The sequence below is a fragment of the Solea senegalensis genome, linkage group LG5 (genome assembly GCF_019176455.1).
Source record: "Solea senegalensis isolate Sse05_10M linkage group LG5, IFAPA_SoseM_1, whole genome shotgun sequence".
NCBI classification, from domain to species: Eukaryota; Metazoa; Chordata; class Actinopteri; order Pleuronectiformes; family Soleidae; genus Solea; species Solea senegalensis.
In genome coordinates this window covers 22,100,268-22,128,014 of record NC_058025.1, presented here as the reverse complement: position 1 = coordinate 22,128,014, position 27,747 = coordinate 22,100,268, and the positions used below count along the sequence as shown (strand labels likewise).

Here is a 27,747-nt window from a genome sequence, read left to right as displayed (position 1 = left end):
TATTTCCATGCATGAATAGATGAATGATTACCCCAAAATGTTTCATTTGCCAGTGCCAATGTTTCCTTGCTGAAAACCTGTATAACGTTTCAGTTTCCTTAACGTTTACACTCTTTAATGTTGTAGTTTTGTTGAGTTAATAGTGTGAGATTGGAAAGGTAGTTACTACACAACAACATGCAGGCATGTTGATGTAAGCATTTGAGGCTTTATTGCTGTAGTTTGTATAGTCTTCTTGTTGAGTTTGCAGGCGTCTGAGTCAGTTTTCTGTAAGTTATGAAGTTATGCTTGCTTTGTTAGAGGTGGCACAGAGAAGTGACAGGCAAATCATTCCAGGCTAAGGCACAGTTTAATGCTTCCACCCATGGATTGTATTCTGTTTTGGGTCTAATTTTAATTTTACAGCCGTCTTTTGTCCAAATTCCATATGTTTTGTGTGCACATTATTTTTTAGACGCTGTCTAGTTTGATTTCAGCTGTTGTTAATATATGTGTATTCGTGTACCTTTTACAGCACAGAGGCACAATGCTGTAGACAGGAGAGATGATCTGAGATACCAAATGTTTTCTCGTAGAAACCTTGCAGCACCGTGAGTCGTCCGGTCGACCGGTTTCTCATCCATATACGTTGTGTTGTTTGAATCCTCTGTTAAAAAGGCTGTAAACAATTCTTTCTTTCCCAGAGCAACACACGTGTACATGTGATAGCACAGACGTCAGTCATCTGTGCTGCATCATTGTGATTCATGTAAAATAAGCAATAAGTCTTAGTGATTTATAGGATGAGCAGTGACCAGGGTGTCACATGCAGTGTGTGTGTGTATGAGTCATGTAAATAAAAACTTGATAACAGTGTTGAGCTTGAATACTTCTTCCTTGACATGAGTTGTTTTAATCCTTCTCTCCAGACTCAGCAGGGTTTTGTTCGTCTTTTATAAACCCAGAGCAATAAAAGTGAGTTTCGTATGCTGGCTTCTCTTTACTGTGGCCCCCTGCTGACAGGTCACACACCAGCTGTTCACTGTACACGTGTGCCTTGTAATGCAATGCATGCACATTGAGCATTTGAGTGAGGAATGGGAGATTCTTTCAAAATTTACAAACAAAACACAAAATAACACGAGATACAAACCAGGAAAAAAGAACATAAATTACAAATAAGATTAAACAAATACACCATCCTGATGTTTTTCCAGGATTTATAAACATAGCTGGAACATTATTCTGTCATCATCAGTGCAGCAGAACATTTATAGAGGCCATTCTATATACATATATATATACATAAATAGATATATATCTATATGTATATCCATATTTCCACTTTTGCACACTGTACACAACAGCTATGTTTACAGCTTTTTATATACTTTCAGGTGTACTTTAAAGTTTGCATCATTTTCTCTATTTTAAGAGAAAACCTTATTTTCTGTTGTATTGTTCATATCAACCTTTATTGATATTCTTTGTGTCGTTTATTCTCTTGTTAATATTTTGTACTGTGTGTGTGTTTGTTCTGGTTGTCCTCCATTTTCGTTGTACCTACACACCTACTCTTTTCTATTTTCACAGTGAAGGTTTTAACAAAATGTGTATTAGTATTATTGTTGTTGTTATAAATGTCTGAATCGTAGTACTCATCAATGACGTGACAGATTTGTGGAAGCTGTGATATTTGGGGACAACAATACATAAAACTGTGTTAATTTACTTGTTTTAAAGACAATGGAGACCGCGGTGGTGCTGACGTGATGCAGCCAGCAGAGGGCGCAGCAAAGATCATCTGGGCGCTACTGCCAACAACAGAGAGGAGAGGAGCTGACATCCGAGCCCGATGCTCCCTGCTGAGGAAAGTGTTAGCGAACGCAGATGGACGTTCACCGGAGCTGGTATCGATCCTTCTAAGATGAAGAATTAACAGAAGCTCAGGTATGATGAATATTTGTATCATCTTAATGACTCGGTGCTGTCTTCATACCGGCTAGGCTAACATGGTTAGCCTGACGATAGCATTAGCCTCGTAAAGCTTTGGTTTCGGGAGCCTCACTGACAGCTGAGGTGAATTAACTGACCGTAAACAAACTCAACTGCTCTACGCTAAGTTTATGTTAATCTCCCACACACTCGCCATGTTGATTCGGTTTGTTTAAACCCAACTATAGTTCTTGTTTTAACCCTCAAACCCACAGATTTCAGTGAAGCTGTCAAGTTATCACGATTCACGCGGTGCTTTGCTGTGAAATACTTCCAAATAAGAGTTTTGACGGTGTCGTTCACGCTATGATGTGCGTCAATTGCACCTCAGATGTGACTTCAATACGTTTTTGTTTTGCTGTTAAGACAGTATTTACTGCAATTACAAAAATTGTGACTTAAATATTGTTTTTTCTCTGGAGAATACCGCTTAAAACACATTATGTAACACATACTATACATACAATAACTATATAACGTGCACAATGTATACAATATAAAGAACATGTAGCGTGTGTAACGAATTTGAGATTGTGAGAGTTGTGTTTTTGTGTTGATTCCTCGACTTTGGTTTAGTAGCACACTGCTCTTCAGCCACTCATTTTCGCTTTATCTCGGACCCATATGTCTATCAGAGGTAAATTAGTGTTATAATATGTGTTTCTCGGTATATTAGAGTTTTCATATATTAATTATTGTATCAGTAAACCTGGATGAGGGGTTGCGCATACGTGTCTTATCTTTGGGCTTTTGTTTTGAAAGGGTGTCTGTAGCCAAACAGGAAGTGAAGTGACTGAAATTCCCTGCGTTCCTATCCTTAAAGCTAACTAGCTAACTGGGATGTTATCTCATTGGTGTAAAGTTGCATAAAGTTGTGTCTAAAACATTTAAGATGTTGCTGTCTCCGATCAGCGGGTCACTGGTCTTTCAATTAAAGGTCTGTCTCTTGAAGTGTGTACTTTTGCATTTGAATGACACTGTGTCAGAGCTAACGTTAGCCCTGGTGCTGTTAATGTTGGTGTAGCCAAGAACGACGTAAACTTGCCATCCTCCTGACAAGAAGAGTCAGCAGTGGACTGATGGTGCAGCGTGTCACTGTCAAGTCCCTGAGCTACACAGCCCTGAAGGGTCAACAAATGGCTTTTCAGACACATACTGATTTCAGACAAAATTCTCATCATTTTGATACATTTAATTACTTCTTAAAGCTGCAGTGCGTAAACTTTGGTTAATTTTTGGTTGTTTTCTGTGTTGTTGTTCTACCTCCATTTGGTCTCCTTGAACAGAAAGGACACGATTTGTATGCTGTGTCTTTCATAAGAAATAGGCTACAGTACTTAAAGCAATACTATCAGACCTGACTGAGGGAGTAGTTGTGTGTATGCAGCAGCAGTGCAGGGGCAGGGGATCATATATTTGTGTTGTGGGTGTTTTCAGTCATAGTCCAACCTGTTTGCAGCTGCCTTGTGGCACTTTTCCATTATACAATTCTGAATGGGTTGTGATTGGGCTCATGATCGCTGGCTTTCAGCAGTGCTGTGATTAAATACACCAGACTCCTCTGTTAAATATTGACATTTTTTCGACATTTTCAGTGACTGGCAGCTTTCTTTTTTTTTATTGTTTTTGACTGAGGCAGTTTTTGTTTTTCAAAATGGTTTGCCCAACTAGTTTAAACATCGAACTAACCACAATGTGTTGATAATGTGACATTAGAAATGTTCAGATCAGCAAATGCACACAGTGACAATTTCATGCCATTTGTGTTGCTGTTGGTGTGTACGTGTCTTTAAAGTTACAAAGATCTTTAGTTAGTTATTAAACAGAAAGCAGGATGTTCTTAAATGCTGTCAGTTAAAATGACATACCTGTATTTGCCTATCTTTTACTTCCCTGAGACATTCATCTTCAAAAAAGAAAATGTAAAAATGGTATTCAGAAACTGAAGAGGGGCAAAATGTTAGCCAACTTGTTTTTTTCTTCGTGGGCATCTGGAGCCTACCAGAAAGCGTCACCCTATGCCGCCTATGTAACCTATGCTTTTAGCTGACACTGGCTGTAGGATGCCTCTTTCCATGTGTGTCTCACTAAATCACCGTCTCTTTCTCATACTCCATTCATCGTCTGTTTTTTTTCAACCAGAGGTAACCACAGATGTTCTCCAGCTTTCCTGGAATAGCTTTGAGAGAGCAATATTTCACAGCCCTTAAACCAGTGCTCAGGAGATATGACTGAGATTGTCCTACTTGGCAGGGCTTTATCTTTGCACTGCACCGGGTGAAATGATTCAGGGGGAAAACTCAGAACAAGAAGAACCCAGTTTATTTCCATGACAGGTTTTTCTAAAATATCACAATATAAGTTCACTTTTAGATTTTTTTTGTACCATTGTTTGTATGTTGCATCCTTCATTTGAAAGTGGGCACTGTCCAGCAGTACTAGCAGACCTGACAGAGGGAGCATTTGTGTGTATACAGCAGCAGTGCAGGGGGTGGACGGGGAGAGCTTATCCCGTCAGACTGCTGGATGACTAGGTTTTTAAAGCTCAATCTTGCTGTTGCCTTTTGATATGTAAACGCTGCTTTGTGCAGCATTTATCAAGTTTCATTTTTCACTTGCATCACAACACTGAAACTGGTGTTATTACGTAATGGCTTTATCAATTCCATTTCAGGCTCTCTGTATTAATATTAAGGCATATTCTTTGCTGACACTGTCTGCTCTGTCTGAGGCAGACTGGTGCCTGCTTGTCCTTGCTTACCCACACAGTCACCCTTTTAGGGTTGACTCTTTTTTTTTTTTCTTTCTTTACGGGAGACGCCACCACAGGAAGCAGTTGTTATGGCAAGGAAGTGCCTCTGCACTTTTAAAGCACGAATAAGGAAGGGGATATTTATGAGTTACTAGACCACTTCTACCCCCACCTCCTTCTTTTCCTAGACAGTTTCTTCTTCGTCCTCTGTCTCAGTGGCCTGCCTTTGTTCAGCTGTCTACAAAGCAACACAATGCACACTTGTTTCTTTGGAGGGCTTTGGATCAGATCCATTGCATTCATTAACACTGTAATCAAATTGTTTTTAGCTCTATTCTTTTGAACCAGGGCAAGTGTTATTGGCTTCTAACCTTGTGTGGAGTGGTCTACATTCTGCAGCACAAAACGGCTTTATTTCTCAGTTGAAATTACATAGAGTTGTTGTTCTTTCATGTCAATATTATTACATAGCATATTTATTCCGTCTCTTCAGTCTTCATAAACATTTTACATTATTTGTACGTTGCATCTTTCAACTGTAAACAGGCCTGAGTGAGGTAGCATTTAGACACATTTTCATTATACAGTTCGAGCACTCAGCTCAACGCTACTTGATTTTTTTGCTTTTCCATCAGTGATAGTACCTGGTACCTGCTGCTTTTTTTTTTGAAACTTGCTCTGGTGAGGTTCCAAGAGAGTGGAGAGAGACTGCCGGCTACTGATTGGTCAGAGAGTGTCGTCAGCGGAAGAGTCATGAGCGCTGTCCGACACAAGAATCAAACCAAAGAATGCCAAACTGTAGATCAGTTAAAAAGACTTAAAGATCCTGAAAACATGCGTTAATCTCATCTCTTTATTATGTCTGGTGTATATAGCAACAGCACTACTCTATGCCAGTGATCATGAGCCGAATTTCAACCCATGTAGCCAAATAAGTGATTCTAATGATTCAGTTACACCGAAAACTACTGCTTTGCCCATCATTAGTTCCTGTTGTGTATAAAACGACATCACAGCCCCCGCCCACATTGAGGAGGTACTGAAGTCATGAAATATGATGTGCTTGATACCAAACAGAGCAGAACTGAGCCGAGTAGTGCTAGAACTGTATAATGGAAAAGTGACATTTGTGTATACAGCAGCAGCACAGGGGCGGGGGGGGTGGCGTGGGCGTGGACATGAAGGGTTCCTCTCTCCAAACCGCTGAATGAGCGGGTTTTTGAGTTTCCTTCCGAAACTGTTCATGGACGCTTTGCGTTTTCAGTCGTACTCCAACATGTTTGCAACCGTCTCACTTTACTAGCATAGTGTTGCTCTTGCCCCTGTCTGTCCTGAATAAAACAAATCACTTCCTGTGTGCAGCTTGAGAATATTATTTTAGAGACACATGATCTAAACACCGCTATAGTGAGAGTAATGTGGAGCTGATAGACTTAATCTGCACAATGTGAACTCATTTGACATCGGTTTGAATGTAACGGATGTTTGTTTCTATTTAAGTGAAGCAGTTGTAACAATAACAACCTCCTACTTCCCATGTTGTGGTCTTACTTTTAAATAGACATGGACCTTTTTATATTTAATTGACAAAACATTTTTTAAGAAATTTTATCCGTCTGGTCACAATATTTGTCAAAATTCTTCCTCGGGAGGTTTCCACAGTTGGCACAATGCACCAGAGCTAATACTGAAGGCAGTGTCTACCATGTGTCAGGCAAACCTCGGCATTTGATTTCTTTGCAGTTCATCAAAGATTGTGGAGGCATTTAAATAAGAACACATCACAATAGCATCATATAAATCATCAGGAATGTTGCCACTGCATTGTGATTTATCACAGATGTAAACTCCAAGTCATTTAGACTAGTATATACTGTGTTTGTATGTTTGAATGATTGTTTTCAGGCTAAAATGGTACACACAGAGGTTATCTTGGTCCTACATGGTAAAATGAATGCTGCTTTGCAGAGTGTTAGTGTGTAAGAAGAGTCCGCTGACTCTGCCCCATTTAGCTGCTCTGTTGGTCCCCAGCCTGCGCTCCCATGTCTATTCAGGTCCAATGAAAAGGCCTGCGCTGCACTATAGCAAACAGCACTCTGTTTCACAGACTTGTGCTTTGAGCTTTGACACACATTCAGCCATTCACAAAAACTGGCTCGCTGCGGAGAGCACATGTCAGTACTCAGGGAAAACGCCCCACACAACTGAAACATCTGTGTTATGCATACATGGATGCTTATAGAGATGCAGAGGCTCCACAAACAGGGTTTGGTGTTAAAAAGATGAATCAGATGGAAAGTTCATTCCTTTTCAAACGATGAGAATATTTGATATTAAGAAAAGTCCATTAAATTGCAACGTTTATTGTCTAGAACAACCATTTTTTTTAAATTCTGTGCACCAAAAACATATATTAGATATTATTTCAGAACAGTCAGAAAATGGCAATTGAACTTTGAATATCTGTATGTGCCTTGACGTAAATGTAATTATCAGTCTGAAGCTTAGACAGCTGAAGATGTTCTTTATTGATCCCAAAAAGAGGGAAATGATTGTTACAGCAGCACAAGCTCGCTTTACTAAATATCTTGAGTTACTCAAGATTTAGTTGACTTTACTTCATTTGGTGAAGCTGTTTGCATTTTACAAATCTTCGTGTAGCAAGGATAATTAATTAGTCACCTTCTAAGTTTCAGGTACCAAAAAAAGCTCTCTTTAAATAATCAGTAAAATGTCCTAATCCATCCAAATGAACATAACAAAGCAAAGCAACCTTTAGTGCAAAGTGAGTCTCATTTCGTTTCCTGTATCTTTATCTGGAGGGAGGTTAACCTGCGTGTCAGGGCTGCTCGCAACTAATGATCATTTTTATTGGTCATTAATCTACATATGAACACAAACACCACTGTGAGTCGATAGGTAAAGGTAAAGTAGTAGATATTTGAAGATATATATCTGGTATTGCTTTAGTGAAAAGAAGGAGAATTGTGTTGTGACTGGATGAGAATACTCTTTTTTGTAATACCGTGATCTTGTGCCATTACTGTGGAATATGAAAAAGTACAATGATATACATTTAAGCCTCGTTTCTACACACGTGAGACAGAGCAGAGCTGACCTTCACACTGCCACAGATGCTTTTATGGTCTGTGTGTGAAACGCGTCATTATGCTCCACACCACAAGGCAGTGTATAAAGAAACTAATCTGTATAAACGGGAAATCAAAGCGATCATCTGCTGTTTCACAATTTGGTGAATCAGTTTTTATCTTATTTACACACTTCAGTTTCATTTTTACTCCTCACTTCACACATTTAATAAAAGCAGTAAAAGAGGTGTGTGATAGACGTGATGTAACTTCTTCCCTGTTTTGCTTTGTCAATTACTCCGTTAAATCTCATCTCCATGACTCAAGAACTATCTGATCATCTCTCTGGTCTACAGAGCCACTAAGAAAACACAAATGTACGCCTCCATTGCACACGTGGCACACACTTATTTACAAAACCTTTGGAGCACAGTAGCAGAAGTGCTAAAGTTGTGGCGGACTGAAACACGACAACAGCTTTCCACACAATTATTTAGAGCACTAGTGCATAAACAGGCTCAGACAGCCTGTCAACATGTTATGTCTTGATGTGGCCAGGACGTAGGGGGTAACTGTACACATCAACTGTATGAAAACACATGTTCCAAAGTAAGTCCATGACAAAAAGCCTCCAAACTAGGTTAGGCCCGTAGGGATGAAGAGCTTTTGAAACTTATCATTGGATAAAGATGCAATTAAAAGGATTAAAATGAGCTAATTCTATTGGCTGGAGATGGGCCTGCAACCAATGATTATTTTCTTGATTAATCGAGTAATTGTTTGGTCCATAAAATGTAGAAAAGTGTTGATCAGTGTTTCTCAAACCTGGAAATGATGATGTTTTGTCCACAAGCCAAAAATGATTAAGTTTTAATGATTTCTTTATTATATGGAGCAAAGAAAACGTGAAGTATCCACATATAAGAAGCTGAAAAATCGGAATTTAATTATGTAAAAAAAGGATTAATGGATTATCACAATGGTTCACGATTGAGTTTGTATTGCAACGTCTGACCCACTGTAGCCACAGAGTTCCTAAAGCTGACCAGCAAACGCATTATTTGCAGTTCTTTAAAGAAATAAAACACCTCACATTTGAATTAGTGAGTGTAATCAGTCTCTTAATACTTGCCAAAAGCTCGGGCTTGGAGTTTATTTTTGTGGATTTGTAAAATGAAGTCGGTGTAGCTGGACTCCCAGCATCTACGTCACTGGAGGCAAAGGTCAACCTGGCAGAAAATAAATACACTCCTGACACTTTGAGGAATCTGTGTGCTTGCAGAAGAAGATGTGGCTTTGCGTGACGGATTTAAAGTGACACCTGCACTGAGGAAACAGCTGAAATTAATCAGTAAAGAATTAGCTTTTGAATACAGCACAGCTGTGGTTTGGTAACAGCTTGTTTTGAATTTTGAAGTATCGGGAGAAAGTTAGTTCACAGTTTATGACTCAGATGTGCTCTTGTGTGCAGATCCCTCACCCTGCTCTGACTGTATTAGCGTTTAATTGTTGATTCTTTTTTGTGTGTATTTATTCAGCTAAGACTCGAGGAATGGTTTCAGTCAGGGAACTGTCCAAACATTTACACTCCTGCTACAATACAACACAGTCGGCCTCTGACAGTGTTCACTTTAAAGGCTGTTTTATTTCTCATATCTGATTTTATTCATTTCTATATCCAAACAAGTTTCCTGCTCAGGAAAACTACTGAGCACTGACTCAGAGACAGATTGTTGCTGGCTTTCCTGTGTACAATAAATCACCTCAGCTCACTTTTTCCTCTTGCGAGAACATCCAAGTCTTTGCTAAAGTACTTACTCTTTATCTCCAGCTGCGTCCCAAATCACCTCTCTTGCTATCATGGCATCTAATCATTGTCTTTTCAGACTGAACACATGTGGACAGTGAATAACACCTCATGTGCAAAAGTGTTTGTTAATTGTTTATTTTTTTACTTTTACAACATAGTTAGTTTGTGTAGAATATGTTTATAGAATGCACATTTTGAATCATGTCAAAGCAGAACTAGGTCAAGATCTAACCCTCAGCTGTGTTTTCAGGTTGTTTAAACAATGCAACAATAATTGTAACATGGTATAAATACATCTTGAACAAACATGGTACTAAATGATTCCATAGCAGTGAAAGATGAAATGCAGTGTATCAGCGCAGTTGGCAGGGAACACACTCACATTTTTGCCTCACAAAATATGACGGCAGTTGTAACGGTTTGAGCTTTCACTTTGATGAGTGAGGGAATCTACTTTTCCTTTTTTGGCTCTCCTGATCCCTCTGCACAAAGTTAAAAAAAAAAAAGAAGAAGAAGAAGAAGAAGAAGAAGAAACAACCCAGTTTGTTGCCCAGCTTTATATTCCCTGAGGTGTAAGACCGAATTCTTCCTGCAAATAAATATATACAGATTGCCGCAACCACCTACACAGATTAAACTAAATCAGTGTTGTCATGCAAAGCTGTGAGGTCAAACCGTCTGAAATATCACAAGCACATGAGAGCCATCTAGTGGAGGCATTGGTTGTTCTGTGGGAGGCCTCAGCTTCACTGTTTATCTTGCATTCCTGTGTCTGGGGTGGTCCTCCAGCTGCGTTAACAGCTACCAAATGTATCTACAGTCAAGACAAAATGAGTTAAATGGCAAGTCGCGGACATCTGTCCAGGAATGTGATAATATTCGTTATTATTAATTACTATTCACAGTAGAGAGCAGGGGCAAAGACAGTGTTATCCATGACTCAAGAACAACACATTTATTGGAAAAACTTAAAATAACAGTGAGATGTAGGTGTGTCTACAACTGTTTGACCTCTTTAGTGTGGTCTCTGTGTTTAGGGACCAGCCTTTGTGGAAAGAATTCCTCTTCCATGGAAAACTGGAGCTGTCACTCTGCACATGAACGTTTCTCCTCTCTTTTTGTGCACAGATTGCGCTGTAAATGTATCGGCATCAGCGAGCTCAGTATGAAGAAGTCGGTGCGACCAGCGGTGAGTAAGGTGGGCGGAGAACGAGGGAAGGCTGAGGCGGCAGCCACCGCTGGCACTGGGAAGCCTGCGGCCAAGACCAGCACCACAGCGCCTCTGTCCAAGGTAAGACTCGTCATGTCATGGACCACTCAGAAGCTGACTGTTTTTTCAAACGCTTGATTTACTTTCCTCGTTAATGAATGATTTGAAACTTTTGTGCTGTCAGGTCAAAAGCAATGATGATCTCCTAGCCGCTATGGCTGGAGGGAATCCTGCATCGAGCAGCGCTGTCACCAAAAGCAAAAGGACTGCTTCCACTGGGACTACTGCTAACAACTTAGACAGCAGACCAAAGACAACATCAGGTAAATCTACTTTCCTAAATTAAAATTTCTTTGTTGATTTGCCAGACAAAAATAAAGATTCCCCTTTCCCTCTCTTACCCTCTTACCAGGTACTTCATCCAAACGTACAACATCATCAACTTCCAAAGAGCCGACTTCATCACGAGACCGTCTTCGGACTTCCAGGACATCAGCTGCTAAAAAGCAGTTGGTATCAGGGTCTGCAGCGGGGGATGTGGCGTCAGGGAAACGCTCACGCAGCCATATCTTGACAGAGTCTGAAGGCCGTATGAGCAAATCTAAATCAGATGGTCAGATTAGTGATAAGGTGGCTTTGGAGACTAAAGTGAAAGACCTGCTAGGTTTGGCTAAAAGCAAGGACGTGGAGATCCTACACCTGCGCAGCGAGCTGAGGGATATGAGGGTCCAGCTTGGTTTGGGAGGGAAAGACACCCCGCCACAGGAAGAGGCTGAGGAAGAGGAAAAGCCACAGGTTTCAGCCATCACTGCAGCTGATGTGGAGTCCACTCTGATTCTCTTACAAGAGCAGAACCAGGCCATCAGAGAGGAACTCAACCTGCTAAAGAGTGAGAACCGCATGCTGAAAGATAGACTTAACGCACTAGGCTTTTCTCTGGAGCAGAGACTGGACGCCTCTGACAAACTGTTCAACTATGCCTCTCTGAGCCCAGACCTGGCAACAGGCAGTGGGCAGAGCGATGGTGGAGGCACAGGTACACTGACCTCCTCAGTGGAAGGCTCCGCCCCTGGCTCGTTGGAGGACCTGCTCGCAGGACACCAGCATGGAGGCTCAGCGGACAACCTTGACAGTGAATCCAGCGAGGTCTACCAAGCCGTCACCTCCAGCGATGACGCTCTGGATGCCCCCTCTGGAGCTTCCTCGTCGTCTGAGTCGGAGTGTGCACCCAGCAGGGATCGCTCACGCAGAGGCAGCAGCGGCAATGCCAGTGAGGTGTCTGTGGCCTGTCTGACTGAGCGAATCCACCAGATGGAAGAGAACCAGCACAGCACTGCTGAGGAGCTCCAAGCCACACTACAGGAGTTGGCCGACCTGCAGCAAATCACCCAAGAGCTGAACGGGGAGAACGAGCGGCTCGGAGAGGAGAAGGTCATCCTCATGGACTCTCTGTGCCAGCAGAGTGACAAACTGGAGCTCTACGGTCGCCAGATTGAGTACCTTCGCTGCCTGCTGGACGAGCATCACATATCTTATGTTCTGGAGGAGGACATCAAGAGTGGCCGCTACATGGAGCTGGAGCAGCGCTACGCTGACTTAGCAGATAATGCCCGCTTTGAGCGAGAACAGCTGCTGGGCGTTCAGCAACACCTGTCCAACACATTAAAGATGGCTGAACAGGACAACGCTGAGGCCCAGGAGATGATCGGAGTGCTGAAGGAGAGGAACCACCAGATAGAGCGCACGCTTGATTCAGAGAGACAGGATCGCTCTGCCATGGCAGCCGCACTTGACGAGTACAAGGCGGCAGTGAGCAATGACCAGGCGGAGCTGAGCCGCTGCCGAGCCCAGCTGGACCAGGAGAGGCAGAGGGTGGCTGAGCTGTACTCTCTTCACACTGCGGGGGACAAAAATGACATCTGCCAGCTGCTGGAAGGTGTTCGTCTGGGGAAAGAGGAGGCTGAAGCCAAGGCTGCAAAGATGCAGGAGGAGCTGGAGGAAGCCCACGGTGAACTCCACAGCCTGCAGGAGACTTTCACTAAGGTTAGATGAAACCAAAGGCCTGGAAAAGAACTTGTAAATGTAAAATTTGAGTCTATTACCCAAATGGGGTATGGTTTAAAGATGGCAAATAGGTGTTTTACCTCATTTAAAATGAAGTTGTGGGTGTAGTGACTCAACATTTATGTACCATTATGAGCGGATGAGCACAAAGTCAATGCTCAGATCAATATAGCACTCCTTACCTCACTGGCACTGCACTGGACAGAGGATAACTGCACAGATGTATAATTAAGTCATATACTGTACACAATTGATCTGTTAACACTACAAAATGACATTCCCAAAGCTTGGCTGCACATTAGTCAAATAATGACCTCATGGCATGTCAATAATTAAATACTCTTCATCCTGTGTCTGCAGCTGGACGGGGAGTACAGGGATTTCCAGGAGCAGGTGCAGCAGCAGATGGGGGAGCAGGAGCGTGCTCTGGAGAAGCAGCGCGTGGAGCTGCAGGAGAAAGAGACGGAGATCGCCGACATGAAGGAAACCATATTTGAGCTGGAGGATGAGGTGGAGCAGCATCGAGCACTTAAACTCCACGACAACCTCATCATCACAGACCTGGAGAGTAAGTGGTTTTGATTGGTAACACAATCTGTATGCAAACCTGCTCTGAGTGGGTATTAACAAATGCAACAAATAATTTATATGAAATCACTCCGAGATAAGTGATTCATTTATGCTGCTCCTTGATATCACAGAAACCATCTAAGACCTAGGATTAGACATGTTTACTCTGACATTTGACTCATTTTGAGATCCGGTTGTGGGAAAATAAAACGAACATCCTCTGCTCATAAGAAGTGCATTTATATCTCAGAAGGTTTCATCTGCTCCTTAATCTCTGCAATGAAATTTGCCCCAGACTTCCTCCAACGTCCTCTGAGATGTCTGTGGTATTGAGGCAGTCTGTTCTGAGGCCTGCATGTGTTACCACCAACCTCCTTTTTTTTCTTTTTTATCTCAGACTCTGTGAAGAAGCTGCAGGACCATAAACACGACATGGAGAGGGAGATCAAGATTCTTCACCGCAGACTGAGGGTAACGGTGCTGCACTTATTCGATTCAATTTTTTTACATAGTAAGGCAGAAACCTTTACAATGTTATAGAGAGAACAGAAACCTAACAGTTCACACAAGACTCAAAAATGTGCAGCATCTGCCTCGAGTGGTAATGTGTTTGGTTTTAAAACACTAGAAAGTGAAATTCAGCAGCTTTACCATAATAATAATAATAATAATAATAATAATAATAATAATAAATTCACAGGAGGCCTTACCTTCAGTACAGTGCTGCTGAATCTCTCACTCCCCTGCCGCTCTGCTCTCTTCCAGGTTTAGTGAAAAGTAACTAGAAGGCGATAAATGCTTCTCAAAACTAAAGACAAACAAAACAAGACCCCATGTGAGTGTTTCTAAACACTCTAGTGCTCATCCTGCTGCAGTGGGTCAACATGAGCCTGGTAACAGAGGCTCTGAACAGCACTGTTATCCTGGAGAGCTCTACACACGTCTACAAATCTAAATGAATGTTATTTTCTACTGCCAAAGAACGACCATCTAAACTTCCCCAGCTCTCAACCAATGGATCTTACAGTATCTAGGTATCATCATTGATCAGTTAGTAAAACATTAGTAAAACTATTCTGGTCATCTCTACCAGAACTAGAAAAAAGGCTTTTAGATATTTAGTTTTGTCCTCGGCCCTGTATTATATTTGGTTGGATGCTGTGCTTAATTCATTTGTTGTGCAATCTGTGGCCATGTTGTCGTGCTGCCTTCTTGGCCAGGTCCGTCTTAGAAAAGATCCTTTTTTTACCTTGTTAAATAAAGGGTATATACACAGAGTGAAGGAGGCTGAACCTGTATGTTACGTTAAATGCTTCACAAAACTAATAATGTGACTAATAATGAACTAATAATGACTGCAATGTAAAATGCAGGCCAAAATATAAGCATTTCTGATGGCACGGGCGGGCAGCAGAGGCAAAGACCTCGCTCTGGAGTGTTCATCATCTGTGAGCACAGTACATATTTTAGATTTACAGTGTATTGTCTCTCTCCTTTAAGAAACACAAACATCTGAAAAGAAAGCTTTTCATAAGCTCAAAGAAACAACCTGTGTCCAGCTTTATATCCCAATGTATCTCATATATGGAGATATTCATTTGAAACCATATCAGCCAGCCTTAGAGCACACCTACAGTTTGAGTCACAGACTGTGCTCCCTGTAGCACAACACTTGGTGGTGCACTCCTGTTTTGGTCAAAAGAGACAAAGAAGATGGTGACCATGGACTTTGACTTATTGACCATGGCTCGAGATTACGCTGACACCCACACACCTACAAGCTTTCGCTCGAAGATTGCAAGCACATACAAAAAGAAGGCAAACTCCTGGAGAGAAATCACCACTGCTGGACTCGAGTATGCTTGTTAAGAATGTTAGACTGACGCGGACCCTCAGTTTAGTATGAAGCACGGGCATGTATGTGCATGCAGAAATATGACGCTACCCTTTGAACATATGGACAAAGTATGACCCGGCACCAAAGCTAGTGTTAAAGCAACTCTTTCACATGAAAGATAATGCTTGTGGAGACAAACACACAGAATTAACAATTGAATTCCTTTTAGAATATTTGATCTCATTGTGTCATTTATTCTGCAAATGTTTTAATTTACCATCGACATCCGTCATAGTGGTCCCATAATAATTTATCTCGTTGTGAACGCTGTGTGCGTGCGTGCGTGTGTGTCCACAGGAGGAGTCAATGGAGTGGCGTCAGTTCCAGGCTGATCTGCAGACGGCTGTTGTCATTGCTAATGACATCAAGTCGGAAGCACAGGAGGAGATTGGAGATTTGCGGCGCCGGTTGCAGGAAGCGCAGGAGAAGAACGAGAAACTGAGCAAGGAGCTGGATGAGGTCAAGAGCCGCAAGTAAGCGCCAACGACGGATGTTTGGAACTGCTCCAGTGGTCACACTGACATCGTCTGTCTTGTGTTTCTAAACAAAAGGAGGGAATTGATAGTGCTTATTTGATTATGATGCTTGATGCTTAGTATCATCCAGGTTTCCATTCATTTGTCTTCCATAAAAATCACAGTTGAAAAATTGCCGTGGGGGGGGAAAAAAGGCAAAATTATAAATATTACATTCTAAATCATCAAATTTGTCCCTTTGACATGATGTTGGCATCTGACTTGGAGCTATTCTCTGTTTTGTGGAATCTGAGTGCACTCACTAAGGTGAATATGATCCGTTTCCCAGGCAGGATGAGGAGAGAGGCCGAGTGTATAACTACATGAATGCAGTGGAGAGAGACCTAGCTGCTCTCAGACAGGGGATGGGTCTCAGTCGGCGCTCTTCCACCTCCTCAGAGCCTTCGCCCACTGTCAAAACACTCATCAAGAGCTTTGACAGCGCCTCACAAGGTAACCTCACTTTTATGTTATTACATGAGTTATGAATTTATAAATTCCTGCCGTTTCCCAGACTAAACTTAACATGCCTAGTGTTTCATTTGGGCCTGACAGATTATGTTACCTCAGGTCCAGCCACCAACGGTGCCACTGTGGCTCCAACAGCCTCAGCTGCCCCACTCCCACGCACCCCCCTCAGCCCCAGTCCCATGAAGACGCCTCCAGCAGCGGCTGTTTCACCCATACAGGTACAAGAGGGATTCTTTTCTGCTACTTTTGTGCTTTTGACTCATTTAAAATCATTGCAAATGTGGTGGAAAGTATTCACAATCACAGCATGTAAAAAAAAAAGTGTTTATGAAGAACGGTTGTTGTATGTTTGGACCACGTCAAAAGTTATTGTCACCACAATCAAAATGAAAAATGAGTGCAGGAGTTGAGTTCTGTGTGTTCTGTCAAAATGTGACCATGCGACCTTCACTGCATAAAACGTGTTTTTGAGATGATTGTGAAGAAATAAATGTCAACTGAGAAAATCCATCCAGATTTTTCAAATTCAAATCTTTAATCTCTGGAAAATTTGGTAAAACAATGGTGGAAAATGTCCTCATGTGGATTTTTTTTTTGGCTCAGTCAGAGGACACAGGACTTGGTCAGCTCACTGCAAATAAAAATGTTCATGAGTTTCATTCCACAACTAGTGTCTTTCTTTTGTGATCAGTGAAGAAAAACATGTGTCACTGCTGAGAAATGTTGTAAAGCAAATGTTATACTGTCATTTTTTATTAACTAGGCCTCTTGGAATTTGTTAAACCGAAAACTGTTATTTGTTGCTGTTTCAGAGACACTCCATAAGTGGATCTATGTCTGCAACCAAGCCACTCTCCTCACTGAGTGACAAGAGACCCAGCTACACAGACATCACCATGCCAGGTGAGGCAGCTGTGATTTTATATACACTCTTATCCTGAATTCCTACTGACAGGGGCTGTTGCTCTCAGACTTTAAGAAATAAACATAGAATAATGTTCTCTTTTGTCCTCCACTGTACGTTTGTCTCACAGCTGACTATACTAACATTAGCATGAATGCAGTGTCCCCTCTGTCATGAGAAATAAAGGAACAGTTGTTTACCCTGAGGCCTGGGGTTGGGAGCGAGCAGGTTTACTGTATGCTGACGTTATTTATTTGTTCACCAAAACATTGGAGAGGATGATAAGCGGGAAATAATGAGCACCACATACTGTACAACTTCCCCCAGTTCATTCTCACCAGTAATGAGTTCAAGTGTTTCATGTGAACGTGCAGACTAGGCTGTAGCCTCCCATGTTGCGTTTATTTTTCTCTGATTTATAGTTTTCTTTCTGGGCGAGTCGGCCTCGTGCGTTGCTATTCCCTTAACTCAGAGGAAATGGAATGTGCCTCTTTAATGACCCCACTGAATTTCAGAGGAAGTCCCGTATAGAAACCCTGTGACTTTATTGACGTAAATAGTGTGATGTGTCCACAGCTGAGCACCTTCTCAGGGGAACCTCGGCCAGCCGACCACAATCGGCCCTCCAGAGAGTCTCCAACATGGACACCACCAAAGCAATCTCAGGTTAGAGATGCAAGCAATAACTCTCCTTTTTAGCCAAAAAAAAAAAAGAGAAATCAGCTGCTGATGGTCTGCTGTGTCTCTAGCAGTGTCCCGCAGGAGCAGTGAGGAAATAAAGAGGGACATGTCCGCTCCGGACGGGGCCTCCTCATCCTCCCTAATGGCTTTGAGCGCAGCTTCCTCTCCGCTCTCGCTGTCCTCCTCCTCTCCCACTGCCTCCATCACCCCGACAGCACGCAGCCGTTTGAGGTACATCCTTTCAATACCACTGTGTTCCCATTCTCATCTGCATGTTTAATCTGTGACCCGTGTGACGTAATCTTTATGCTGTAGTTGTAATTGGCCCACTGCTAAAATAAGCCGTCTCCTGGCTCTCAAAGCTCACATGCTTAGCATACAATGATTTTGCCTTTCTGACAATGAAAATCTTTTAAATCTGTGTCCACTGCAGAGAGGAGAGAAAGGACCCATTGTCAGCACTGGCCAGAGAGTATGGAGGCTCCAAAAGAAATGCTCTGCTAAAGTGGTGCCAGAAGAAGACTGAGGGCTACCAGGTAGATTCACTGTCTGTCACTGGTTTGCAGTTGAAAGTGTCGGGACAGTAAATGACGTAATGCAGTGGTTCTGGGTTCTCTTTTTATACTGAGCACCACCTCGGAAAATAACACCATTATGACCAACGGTAAAATACTGTGATGTAAATCAGTCACTGACCTTTTCACAGGAGGCAGATTTATTTCTAAACTGTTTCCAGGCACAGCCACATCCTGCGTGTGTGTATGACTGAGACGCTGCTCGAACATGAATTAACATTTTAACCATTTGAAAAAAAATCTCCATTATTGTGAAGTTTGAAAAAAGTTTGCAAACATAGATGTTGCAGGTCAGATGGAATTCTGCCAGGGTTCTGTACACATCAGAGAACACATCACTGTCATTATTCACATTCTGAATCAGAACAATGGGCTTAACGGAGGAGTCTGGTGAATTTAGCGACAGACACAAACCCTGACACTGTATTTCAGTCACGTGTCAGATGGATCCATGACCCAGATGTGCTCGGGTCATGGAGGAAGTACTGAACAAATAGTTTTAATTCACTGATTCTAATGATTCACTACACTGAAAACAACTACTTTAAAGTCAGTGGTACATTTTTATTGTCAGGAACCTGATGATGGCTACTCTAAAACTTTCATTTATTTAATATTTAAATAATGTGAAATGTGTAAAGTGCACTGCTGCAGTGTAAACACAGTAATGATTTTGAATAAATATCTAATTGCAATTACAGTGCCTTGTGAAAGTATCCGGCCCCCTTGAACTTTTCAACCTTTTGCCACATTTGAGGCTTCAAACATAAAGTTATAAAATTGAAATTTTTTTTCAAGAATCAACAACAAGTGGGACACAATGGTGAAGTGGAACAAAATTCATTGGATAATTTATACTTTTTTAACAAATAAAAAACTGAAAAGTGGGGCGTGCAATATTATTCGGCCCCTTTACTTTCAGTGCAGCAAACTCACTCCAGAAGTTCAGTGAGGATCTCTGAATGATCCAATGTTGTCCTAAATGACTGATGATGATAAATAGAATCCACCTGTGTGTAATCAGGTCTCTGTATAAATGCACCTGCTCTGTGATAGTCTCAGGATTCTGTTTAAAGCGCAGAGAGCATCATGAAGACCAAGGAACACACCAGGCAGGTCCGAGATACTGTTGTGGAGAAGTTTAAAGCTGGATTTGGATACAAAAAGATTTCCCAAGCTTTAAACATTGCAAGGAGCACTGTGCAAGCAATCATATTGAAATGGAAGGAGTATCAGACCACTGCAAATCTACCAAGACCCGGCTGTCCCTCCAAACTTTCATCTCGAACAAGGAGAAGACTGATCAGAGATGCAGCCAAGAGGCCCATGATCACTCTGGATGAACTGCAGAGATCTACAGCTGAGGTGGGAGAGTCTGTCCATAGGACAACAATCAGTCGTACACTGCACAAATCTGGCCTTTTATGGAAGAGTGGCAAGAAGAAAGCGATTTCTCAAAGAAATCCATAAAAAGTCTTGTTTAATGTTTGCCACAAGCCACCTGGGAGACACATCAAACATGTGGAAGAAGGTGCTCTGGTCAGATGAAACCAAAATTGAACTTTTTGGCCACAATGCAAAATGATATGTTTGGCGTAAAAGCAACACAGCTCATCACCCTGAACACACCATCCCCACTGTCAAACATGGTGGCGGCAGCATCATGGTTTGGGCCTGCTTTTCTTCAGCAGGGACAGGGAAGATGGTTAAAATTGATGGGAAGATGGATGGAGCCAAATATAGGACCATTCTGGAAGAAAGCCTGTTGGAGTCTGCAATAGACCTGAGACTGGGACGGAGATTTAACTTCCAACAGGACAATGATCCTAAACATAAAGCCAAATCTACAATGGAATGGTTCACAAATAAACGTATCCAGGTGTTAGAATGGCCCAGTCAAAGTCCAGACCTGAATCTGTGGAAAGAGCTGAAGACTGCTGTTCACAAACGCTCTCCATCCAACCTCACTGAGCTCGAGCTGTTTTGCAAGGAAGAATGTGCAAGAATTCCAGTCTCTCGATGTGCAAAACTGATAGAGACATATCCCAAGCGACTTGCAGCTGTAATTGCAGCAAAAGGTGGCGCTAAGTATTAACGCAAGGGGGCCAAATAATATTGCACGCCCCACTTTTCAGTTTTTTATTTGTTAAAAAAGTATAAATTATCCAATAAATTTGGTTCCACTTCACGATTGTGTCCCACTTGTTGTTGATTCTTGACAAAAAATTTCAATTTTATATCTTTATGGTTGAAGCCTCAAATGTGGCAAAAGGTTGAAAAGTTCAAGGGGGCCAGATACTTTCACAAGGCACTGTATTTAGACAGGAAATGTGATTGGGTATCAGAGGAAGCGGTCTTTTTCACTATTCTCATTTTCATTCAAAAAAACAGAAGCAAAGAAACATAACGAAGCAGCTCTGTGAGAAACAAAGATGTTCTCTTCAGTCTGTAGAGTAAGATGTGTAATAATAATTCATCTAAAAAGATATTTTGACTCACATTTTGGCTTGAACAAAGATTGCGTCTCCTGCGATGTGAAAGTTGCAGTAAGCTTTATTGCGATTTCGCTAAAATGTTGTCGTAATGAAATAAATGTATCTGAATGTCCAGTTAATTTTGATGATGATACTGGTTACTGGTGGCAGCGAGTCATGTCTTACATATAGTAGATATCACTTACTGAGCAGGAATTATTTTCAGAAATGCCACAGAAGAGCGACTGATGTTTCTGTTTACAGTGCAACCAAACAAACTTGTGTTGTTTGCTGCCATATTTTCCATCATGTCACGATCAACTGTGACCTGATTTTGTAACGCACGCACTAAGCACGAGAAGTTTTCCATAGCCAGAAGCTGAAGATGAGCCTCATTGTCTTGGTAACTGCAGTGCGACCTTTTCCCCAGACTGCAAATCGATCAACATCTGCCTAAACATGTGCGGAGACAATAAACGTCTAAGCATTGACTTAGAAATGACTTAAATGACGATCAGCGAGTTCGTCACTTGAGTCACTTGCCATAGTGAAGTGATGTTTACCCCTTTTAACTGATGTAAGGTTATGGTTGCCATGGTAGATTAGGTCCTCTCCAGGAAGTGTGCAACATTTAACACATCCTGTGGTGTGTCGCAGACAAAAAAAAATGCAATGTGTACCATCTAGATTATGTTGTGACAGTAAGGGGACTTGGGCATCTAGACACATATACGCTTAGTGGTTGTTTGCAGCGGCTGTAAATGTTTGATTTAAAAGGTCAGCTGAGAGCTGATAGTGGAAAAGATGATGAATGTTCTTCACACGAGGGCTCTTTTCTAAAAGAACCCACAATCGTCATGAGATTAAATCATATAAAAAAAGATTTCCATGACAAGTGAGTTTATTCTGACCATATTTGTAGAAGCAGTGACGTTCTGCCCTAATCTGTAAACGTTCCATTTGTGCTGTGTTTTTCAGAACATCGATATCACCAACTTCAGCAGCAGCTGGAATGACGGCCTGGCTTTTTGTGCTGTGCTGCACACGTACCTGCCTGCGCACATCCCCTACCAGGAGCTCACCAGCCAGGACAAGGTGAGTGGACACTAGAGGAAAAACCTAAACACAGTTTCACCCTGACTCAGTTCAGACCTGGTAGTATCATTCCCGAGTGATTCCATCATGTCCACATTGGGAGCGTCCAGACCTGAACTTATTACAGTCTACTCAGAGGTGGTTTTAGGACACATGAGCGCAGTCTGTCCTCAGGATCCATTAGAGACCGCTTTCTCAGCTGACCAGCCACTGTCACCATCCATACCTTTAATTATGTGTAATCACCATATCATTTCATTGAAGTTCAAATCTTATTTTATGTTACCGTAGCACGAGTAGAGCGTTGATTCACTCACTTCCAGACCCACAAACAAACACATTTTGTTAAATGTTTACATGGCATCAGTGTGTATTTAAGCCACGTCTGATCTCACGTGGTCACAGGAGACACATTTGAAGGAATGCCATATCATGTGATCGGATCACTAAGGATGGATGTTATTACCACGACTCAAAATATCTGTTTGTGGACTATGTTTGACCCTCTTTTCTTTTCCTCAGAGGAGAAATTTCACCTTAGCGTTCCAGGCTGCAGAGAGTGTGGGCATCAAATGCACTTTGGTAAGATTTTGTCAACTTATTGTGATGTAATATAAGATAGAAGTACGGTCAGTGGAGAAGGTAAGTCAAACACTCACTGGCCACTTTATTAGGTACCAACAAGGAATTTTCGTCTTATATTTTTGTTAGCCGTCCCCTCTGGAGTCTATTATTTCAAATCTGTGTCGGCTTTTCCATATTAAAAACTGTGACTGAAACAAAGGCTTGTCACGTTCAGAAAATAATTTCATTTGCTTAATCAACTCAAAAGTAATTGTGTTTTCTAAGTTAACTTCGGTAAAGACACGAAAAAATCCCAAACATGGCGTAAAAAAGAAATGTGTTTGAAAAACATTTCTTTGTCCCAAAAAGGCAAAACAGGCAGAACCTGCAATCAAAATATATCAATAATAATCAAATGATATGAATAATCAACTTAATTTGGACCTCGGAATATTCAACACAGTTCCATTGAATTCATTTTAAATAAATAAATAAATGAAGTTCATTTGAACTGTATGTATGTGGTTAACATATAAGCCTCTGTGGTTTTCATACTTTCTTTCTTCCTCATGCTCAGTTTGAACTTCATTCACTTTCTAAAATTAAAATAAAAACTTCAAAGAAAATCTGCTTCGTGTTAGTGACACGTGTAACCCCCAGTTTCCTGGATGATCACGTGATTCTGACCCAGATGACTTCTGAAACCACTTGAAATGAAATGAAATGAGAGTCACTGAGACCAATGTCACGAGTTAAAAATAAATAAAAATCAAGGTTTTTTGAAGGAGTCATTTGCCGCTTTTCCCATGTTGAGGAGGAACTATTTTGTAGTGGAAAACAAACCAAACCGAGGCAAGGCTGTACTATGTAGTGGAAAAGTGGCAATTGAAAAAGCTTTGTGCAAGAAAGAAGTCCAGTTGATATTTAGGCAACTGTCTCCTGTGGCCTGCAGCGATGTACGTAGACATGCAGATGGGTGAGTCGGCTCTTACAGCTGTGTCGGCACGGTCATCCCTTGAATCTGAAAGACTCAGTCCTGGAAAGTCCTTGAAAACCACTTTTGAATTTGATGTTAACCAAGGTGTGGGAGCCGTGGATCATGTTGTTTTCTTACTTTTCTCACTCCAGGACTTAAATGAGATGGTGCACACGGAGAGGCCCGACTGGCAGAGCGTCATGACGTATGTCACCGCCATCTACAAGTACTTTGAGACCTGACGTCACCGGTTCACCCTCCTGAGCTCTCGGCAAACATTTCAGCGCTACAACATCATCTGACCTCTCCCCCCACACCACAGTGACAACCAGTCGCACTGCATGCTGGTCCTTAGTATTTAGCAACCTGTAAATGCAGACCTGAAGCTCACTGGATGCGACAGCTACACTAACAGAGCAGAGGAGGAGCTTTGTTCAGCGTCATGGTCCAAGGACTTGTGTTCATGTCGTCACACTAGAAAATCATCAGAACTGACTCCAAGTGACTGTGAAGTGAGGGAGGGACTTGGAGAGGAAACCAAGTGTCAGTGCCTTATCTGGCTCTATATTGAGAGTTTGCTTCACACTTTCAGCAGTTGCTCGTCTGTTGAAGGGGAATTCCAGCTAACCTGGCTTAAAGAGTGCTACTAAGACAAGATGACTCATTAAGTGTGTTTTTCTTTCTTTTTTTTTGCTTTATTATGAATATTATGTTTAAAGACAGAAAAAAGTTAGCAATGCTGGGATTCGCCCACAATCCTGAACATCCCCTTTGGAAGGAATTCAGACAGACACGTTGTTTTCCTTTGTTTGTTTGTTTTTGCACCAAATCATCCACCTTTTTTTTTTATGTTAGAGGGCGGATGCCTCTCTTTCAGTGATAAAGTGCCTGCAGGGGAGTAAGAAATGAGGCACAGTCTGTGGGACAGACCTTTTCTCACTACAGTCTGTGAAGCTGAAGAACAGAGGAGTCTTTGCCAAAATGTGTTTAAAGAGCCAGTGACTGACAGATTTCCGAGCACAGACGTAAGCTACACATTTTGTTAAGCTGCCACAACGTACCCTAAATGCGTCTCTCTTTTTGACGGTGGACTGATAGTCATTTGACGTACATGGAGTTTTAACACTAGCCTTTAGATCTGTACAATGCGAGTGCATGCATTCGTCATCTCGCACTCACTACAGCTGCACATACAGTGAACTGCATTGTTACAGCATAACCAAAGTGTGAGTGAGTAGAGTTTAGATTAAGTGTGTTTTGTTCCGTTTAAATAGACGACACACGTGTTGTGTCGCGTTGGGATCATAATCATTGGTCGGAGGACGACAATGGATGCTACTCAAGCCCGTACAGTTGCAGTGGGTTGTCATAGCATAGCATAGCATAGCATAGCATAAAAACACGGTTGCCACGTTTACTCCAAAAATGGCGACAGAAACTACCTTACATTCACTTCAAAATGATAGAATTATATGGAAAAAATGACACGGTGTCATTTATTGACTGAATATGTGCTCTTTTTTTAGTTTAGTTCGCTTTTTAACTGTCATGCTAAGCTGCAGAATGAACGTAGTATTGATCTTCTCGTCTATCGGAAAGAAAGAAGAAGATAAATTGTATTCCTCAAAACACTGCGAAAACCTTTATTATTTTTTCATGTTTAATGACTCGCCGCGTCCATGCTGATGCTGTAATTAGAGAAGTGTTAGTCTGACAATCACACAGAGCAACAATGTAGCACACATTTGTCATTTCACCTGATTTCAGTCAGCTGTTACTTGCTTAAATGCTGCCGACTGGTGCCTCATGCAAAACCAACTTCACTATATATTTATTTGCACGGTTTCCAATCATTGTAGTTAGGTCACTGCTTTACTTGTGTGTGTCTGAAGTGTATATGAATTTATTAGACGTGACAGTAAGTAGCTGCACTGAGATAAGCTTTTTTTATATTCCACACTAACTCCCTGCCTTAACAGCTGATCCTGGTGAAACTGTGACGTGTCGTGATCAGACTCTGGCGATCTTTCCTCGCCGCGCTCGTGTGAGGGCGCAGGAATTTTCCCGAAACAAGGTCATTTTGGTCAAAACTGTTTTGGGAAGTTGGTTAAAGTCCCTCGCGTGTGGTGGAGGTGGCTGCACGCCTATGTGGAGCAGGTGGCATCGATAACAAATTTTATTCCCAGCCACCAACACCAATGGCAGCATTTAACACTCGAGCCAGTGACAAGAGAGAGTGTGACTGAGTTATTTAATGCCATTTAAAATTGTCAACTCTCTGTTGATGGATTTTGTGATGCCGAGGATCATCAGCCAGCAGTTTTATTGCTCAATTCCATCGCTGGGCCCCACATGTTATATCGCTCCCATCAGGAACATCTGAGAGCCTCAGAAAGATTTGAAGCCTCTCTCGCCTCGAAGCGGAATGTGTTTTGATCATGCTTTTAGTGATCCCGGGACTTTACGAGGTTCCACCGTACGCTGATGTGGAGTGATTGATGAACACTGAGCCTCAGAGACTGGCCAACGCTCCGTAGCACATTCCACCTCAATGCGATGCAGCCGTGAGGGACATGAGACCTGTGTGTGGCTTCACCACAAAGCAAATGTGAACCATGTCCATAAAGACTCTGTTGGGTCTACTTCATTATGCTACACATATTTTATGTTTGTTTACTTGAAAAAGCTCTGAGAATTCCACTGAATCCGCTTTAGTTTGTCTTTTTGCCTTTTTTCTGCGCCACGATGTGTTTTTGGTGTAGAGTTGTTTTTTTTCCTTATCACTACACACAGTGCTCAAATGTTCACATGGCAAAGATAAAGCTATTTGTGCATGTGTGTGAGGGTGTGTGTGTGTTTGTGTGTGTGCGTGTGGAAAGGGACTAAGCTACAGTATTAAGTGCACACTTTGATGATAATCATTTGTTTTTTGTTATTTCAAAGAAAGCTCATCTGGTTTTATGTTGCTTTAATAGTTTTTTCTGGCAATTATAATAATGATAATAATAATAATAAAAGACCATTTGAAACACTTGTCATTGTTTTGAAAAGTGTTATTTAAACTTCTCTTTGTTCCATTTTCAGTCCACTAAAATGAACGATAAGTAATTGACAGTACACCAGTGTAACGCTTCTTATTTATTTATGTTTAATGCACTTTCTGAAGTACCTTACATTCATTAAAATGTGTTATCACCTGCTGCTCACTGGCGATGGAAAATGTCTGGCCCAGCTAAATGTTTTGGTTTGAAAATGCGTCCCAACTGAGTTTGTAATTGAGAAGTCCTGACGTAGATGAAGTGAACAGAGCCACCTGTGTAATAATGCTGTGTCCTCCATCTGATAACACATGTGATAATATCAGACCTTACTGAGGGGCTGTTTGTATGTATACAGTGGCATTACATGGCAGGGCGGGGGCAACAAGTATTTATGAGGTAAGATTAGCAAGTCCTTTGTTTGTCCCACATTGGGGAAATTTACAGCATCACAGCAGCAGTGACAGTAGCTCTGCGTGTCTCACCTGTTATCAGCCATTGTTGGCGACACCAGTCGATAACAACACTCAAACTGAAACAATGAGTGTCCAGTCTCACAATAACAATATTCATGATGATATCTCAGAATTTCAAAGTAAAAGTGTTTGTTAAGATGCGGAACAATAAACAACCATCCATTCTCACACCTACGGTCAATTTAGAGTGTCCAATTTACCTGATGTTTTTGGGCTGTGGGAGGAAACCGGAGAACCCAGACGAACACGGGGAGAACATGTGACCTTAGGCTCCCTGTTCATGACAGTAGCTAACAATCATATGTAGTATAATATTCTGTCTATAATCCAACTGCAGGTGGAGGAGGCTGTAAAGCCCATTCTCATTATAAATTAAAGGGCACATAAAATCAAGTGAGGGGTATGCATGTGAGACCTCTGCTCTACATGTTATTTTGTATAGAGTTAAGATGGAAGCAGTGCTGTAAGTATGGCTGGTGTACTGTGAAACATTTACGAAAGAAGGGCGATTCATATTCAAAATAGCAGTGTTTGTGTGCTGGCAGCCATCTTGGAATCACGTGTCTGGGTTAATGAGGTTGCTCAATCCCAATTCCAAGTTCCGGCTACAGA

The 27,747-nt window shown here is 41.7% G+C and overlaps 1 protein-coding gene across 4 annotated transcripts; it reads left to right on the top strand.

The window, feature by feature from the left end:
* The first annotated feature begins 1,789 nt into the window (after positions 1-1,789).
* specc1la (sperm antigen with calponin homology and coiled-coil domains 1-like a) lies at positions 1,790-26,654 on the top strand. 4 transcript variants are annotated; one of them, XM_044026419.1, is made up of 16 exons: positions 1,790-1,929; positions 10,754-10,916; positions 11,020-11,158; positions 11,248-12,878; positions 13,260-13,467; positions 13,867-13,940; positions 15,664-15,839; positions 16,171-16,334; positions 16,452-16,570; positions 17,165-17,255; positions 17,833-17,922; positions 18,009-18,168; positions 18,371-18,473; positions 21,965-22,081; positions 22,604-22,663; positions 23,774-26,654. In XM_044026419.1, exons 2-16 carry the CDS (start codon positions 10,791-10,793, stop codon positions 23,861-23,863), a joined length of 3,348 nt encoding a protein of 1,115 aa, XP_043882354.1. In that variant the 5' UTR covers positions 1,790-1,929; positions 10,754-10,790; the 3' UTR covers positions 23,864-26,654. The 4 variants fall into 4 exon arrangements, with proteins under 4 accessions (XP_043882354.1, XP_043882353.1, XP_043882351.1 ...); XM_044026418.1 differs by having other exon boundaries at positions 18,006-18,168; XM_044026416.1 differs by having other exon boundaries at positions 16,437-16,570.
* Positions 26,655-27,747: the final 1,093 nt, after the last annotated feature.

Coding starts and splice junctions, on each gene's coding strand:
- specc1la (XM_044026415.1), top strand. CDS start 10,791: ATGAAGAAGTCGGTGCGACCAGCGGTGAGTAAGGTGGGCGGAGAACGA. Junction 15,840..16,170: donor GATGAGGTCAAGAGCCGCAA/GTAAGCGCCAAC, acceptor TCCGTTTCCCAG/GCAGGATGAGGAGAGAGGCC. Junction 17,256..17,832: donor CACAGACATCACCATGCCAG/GTGAGGCAGCTG, acceptor ATGTGTCCACAG/CTGAGCACCTTCTCAGGGGA.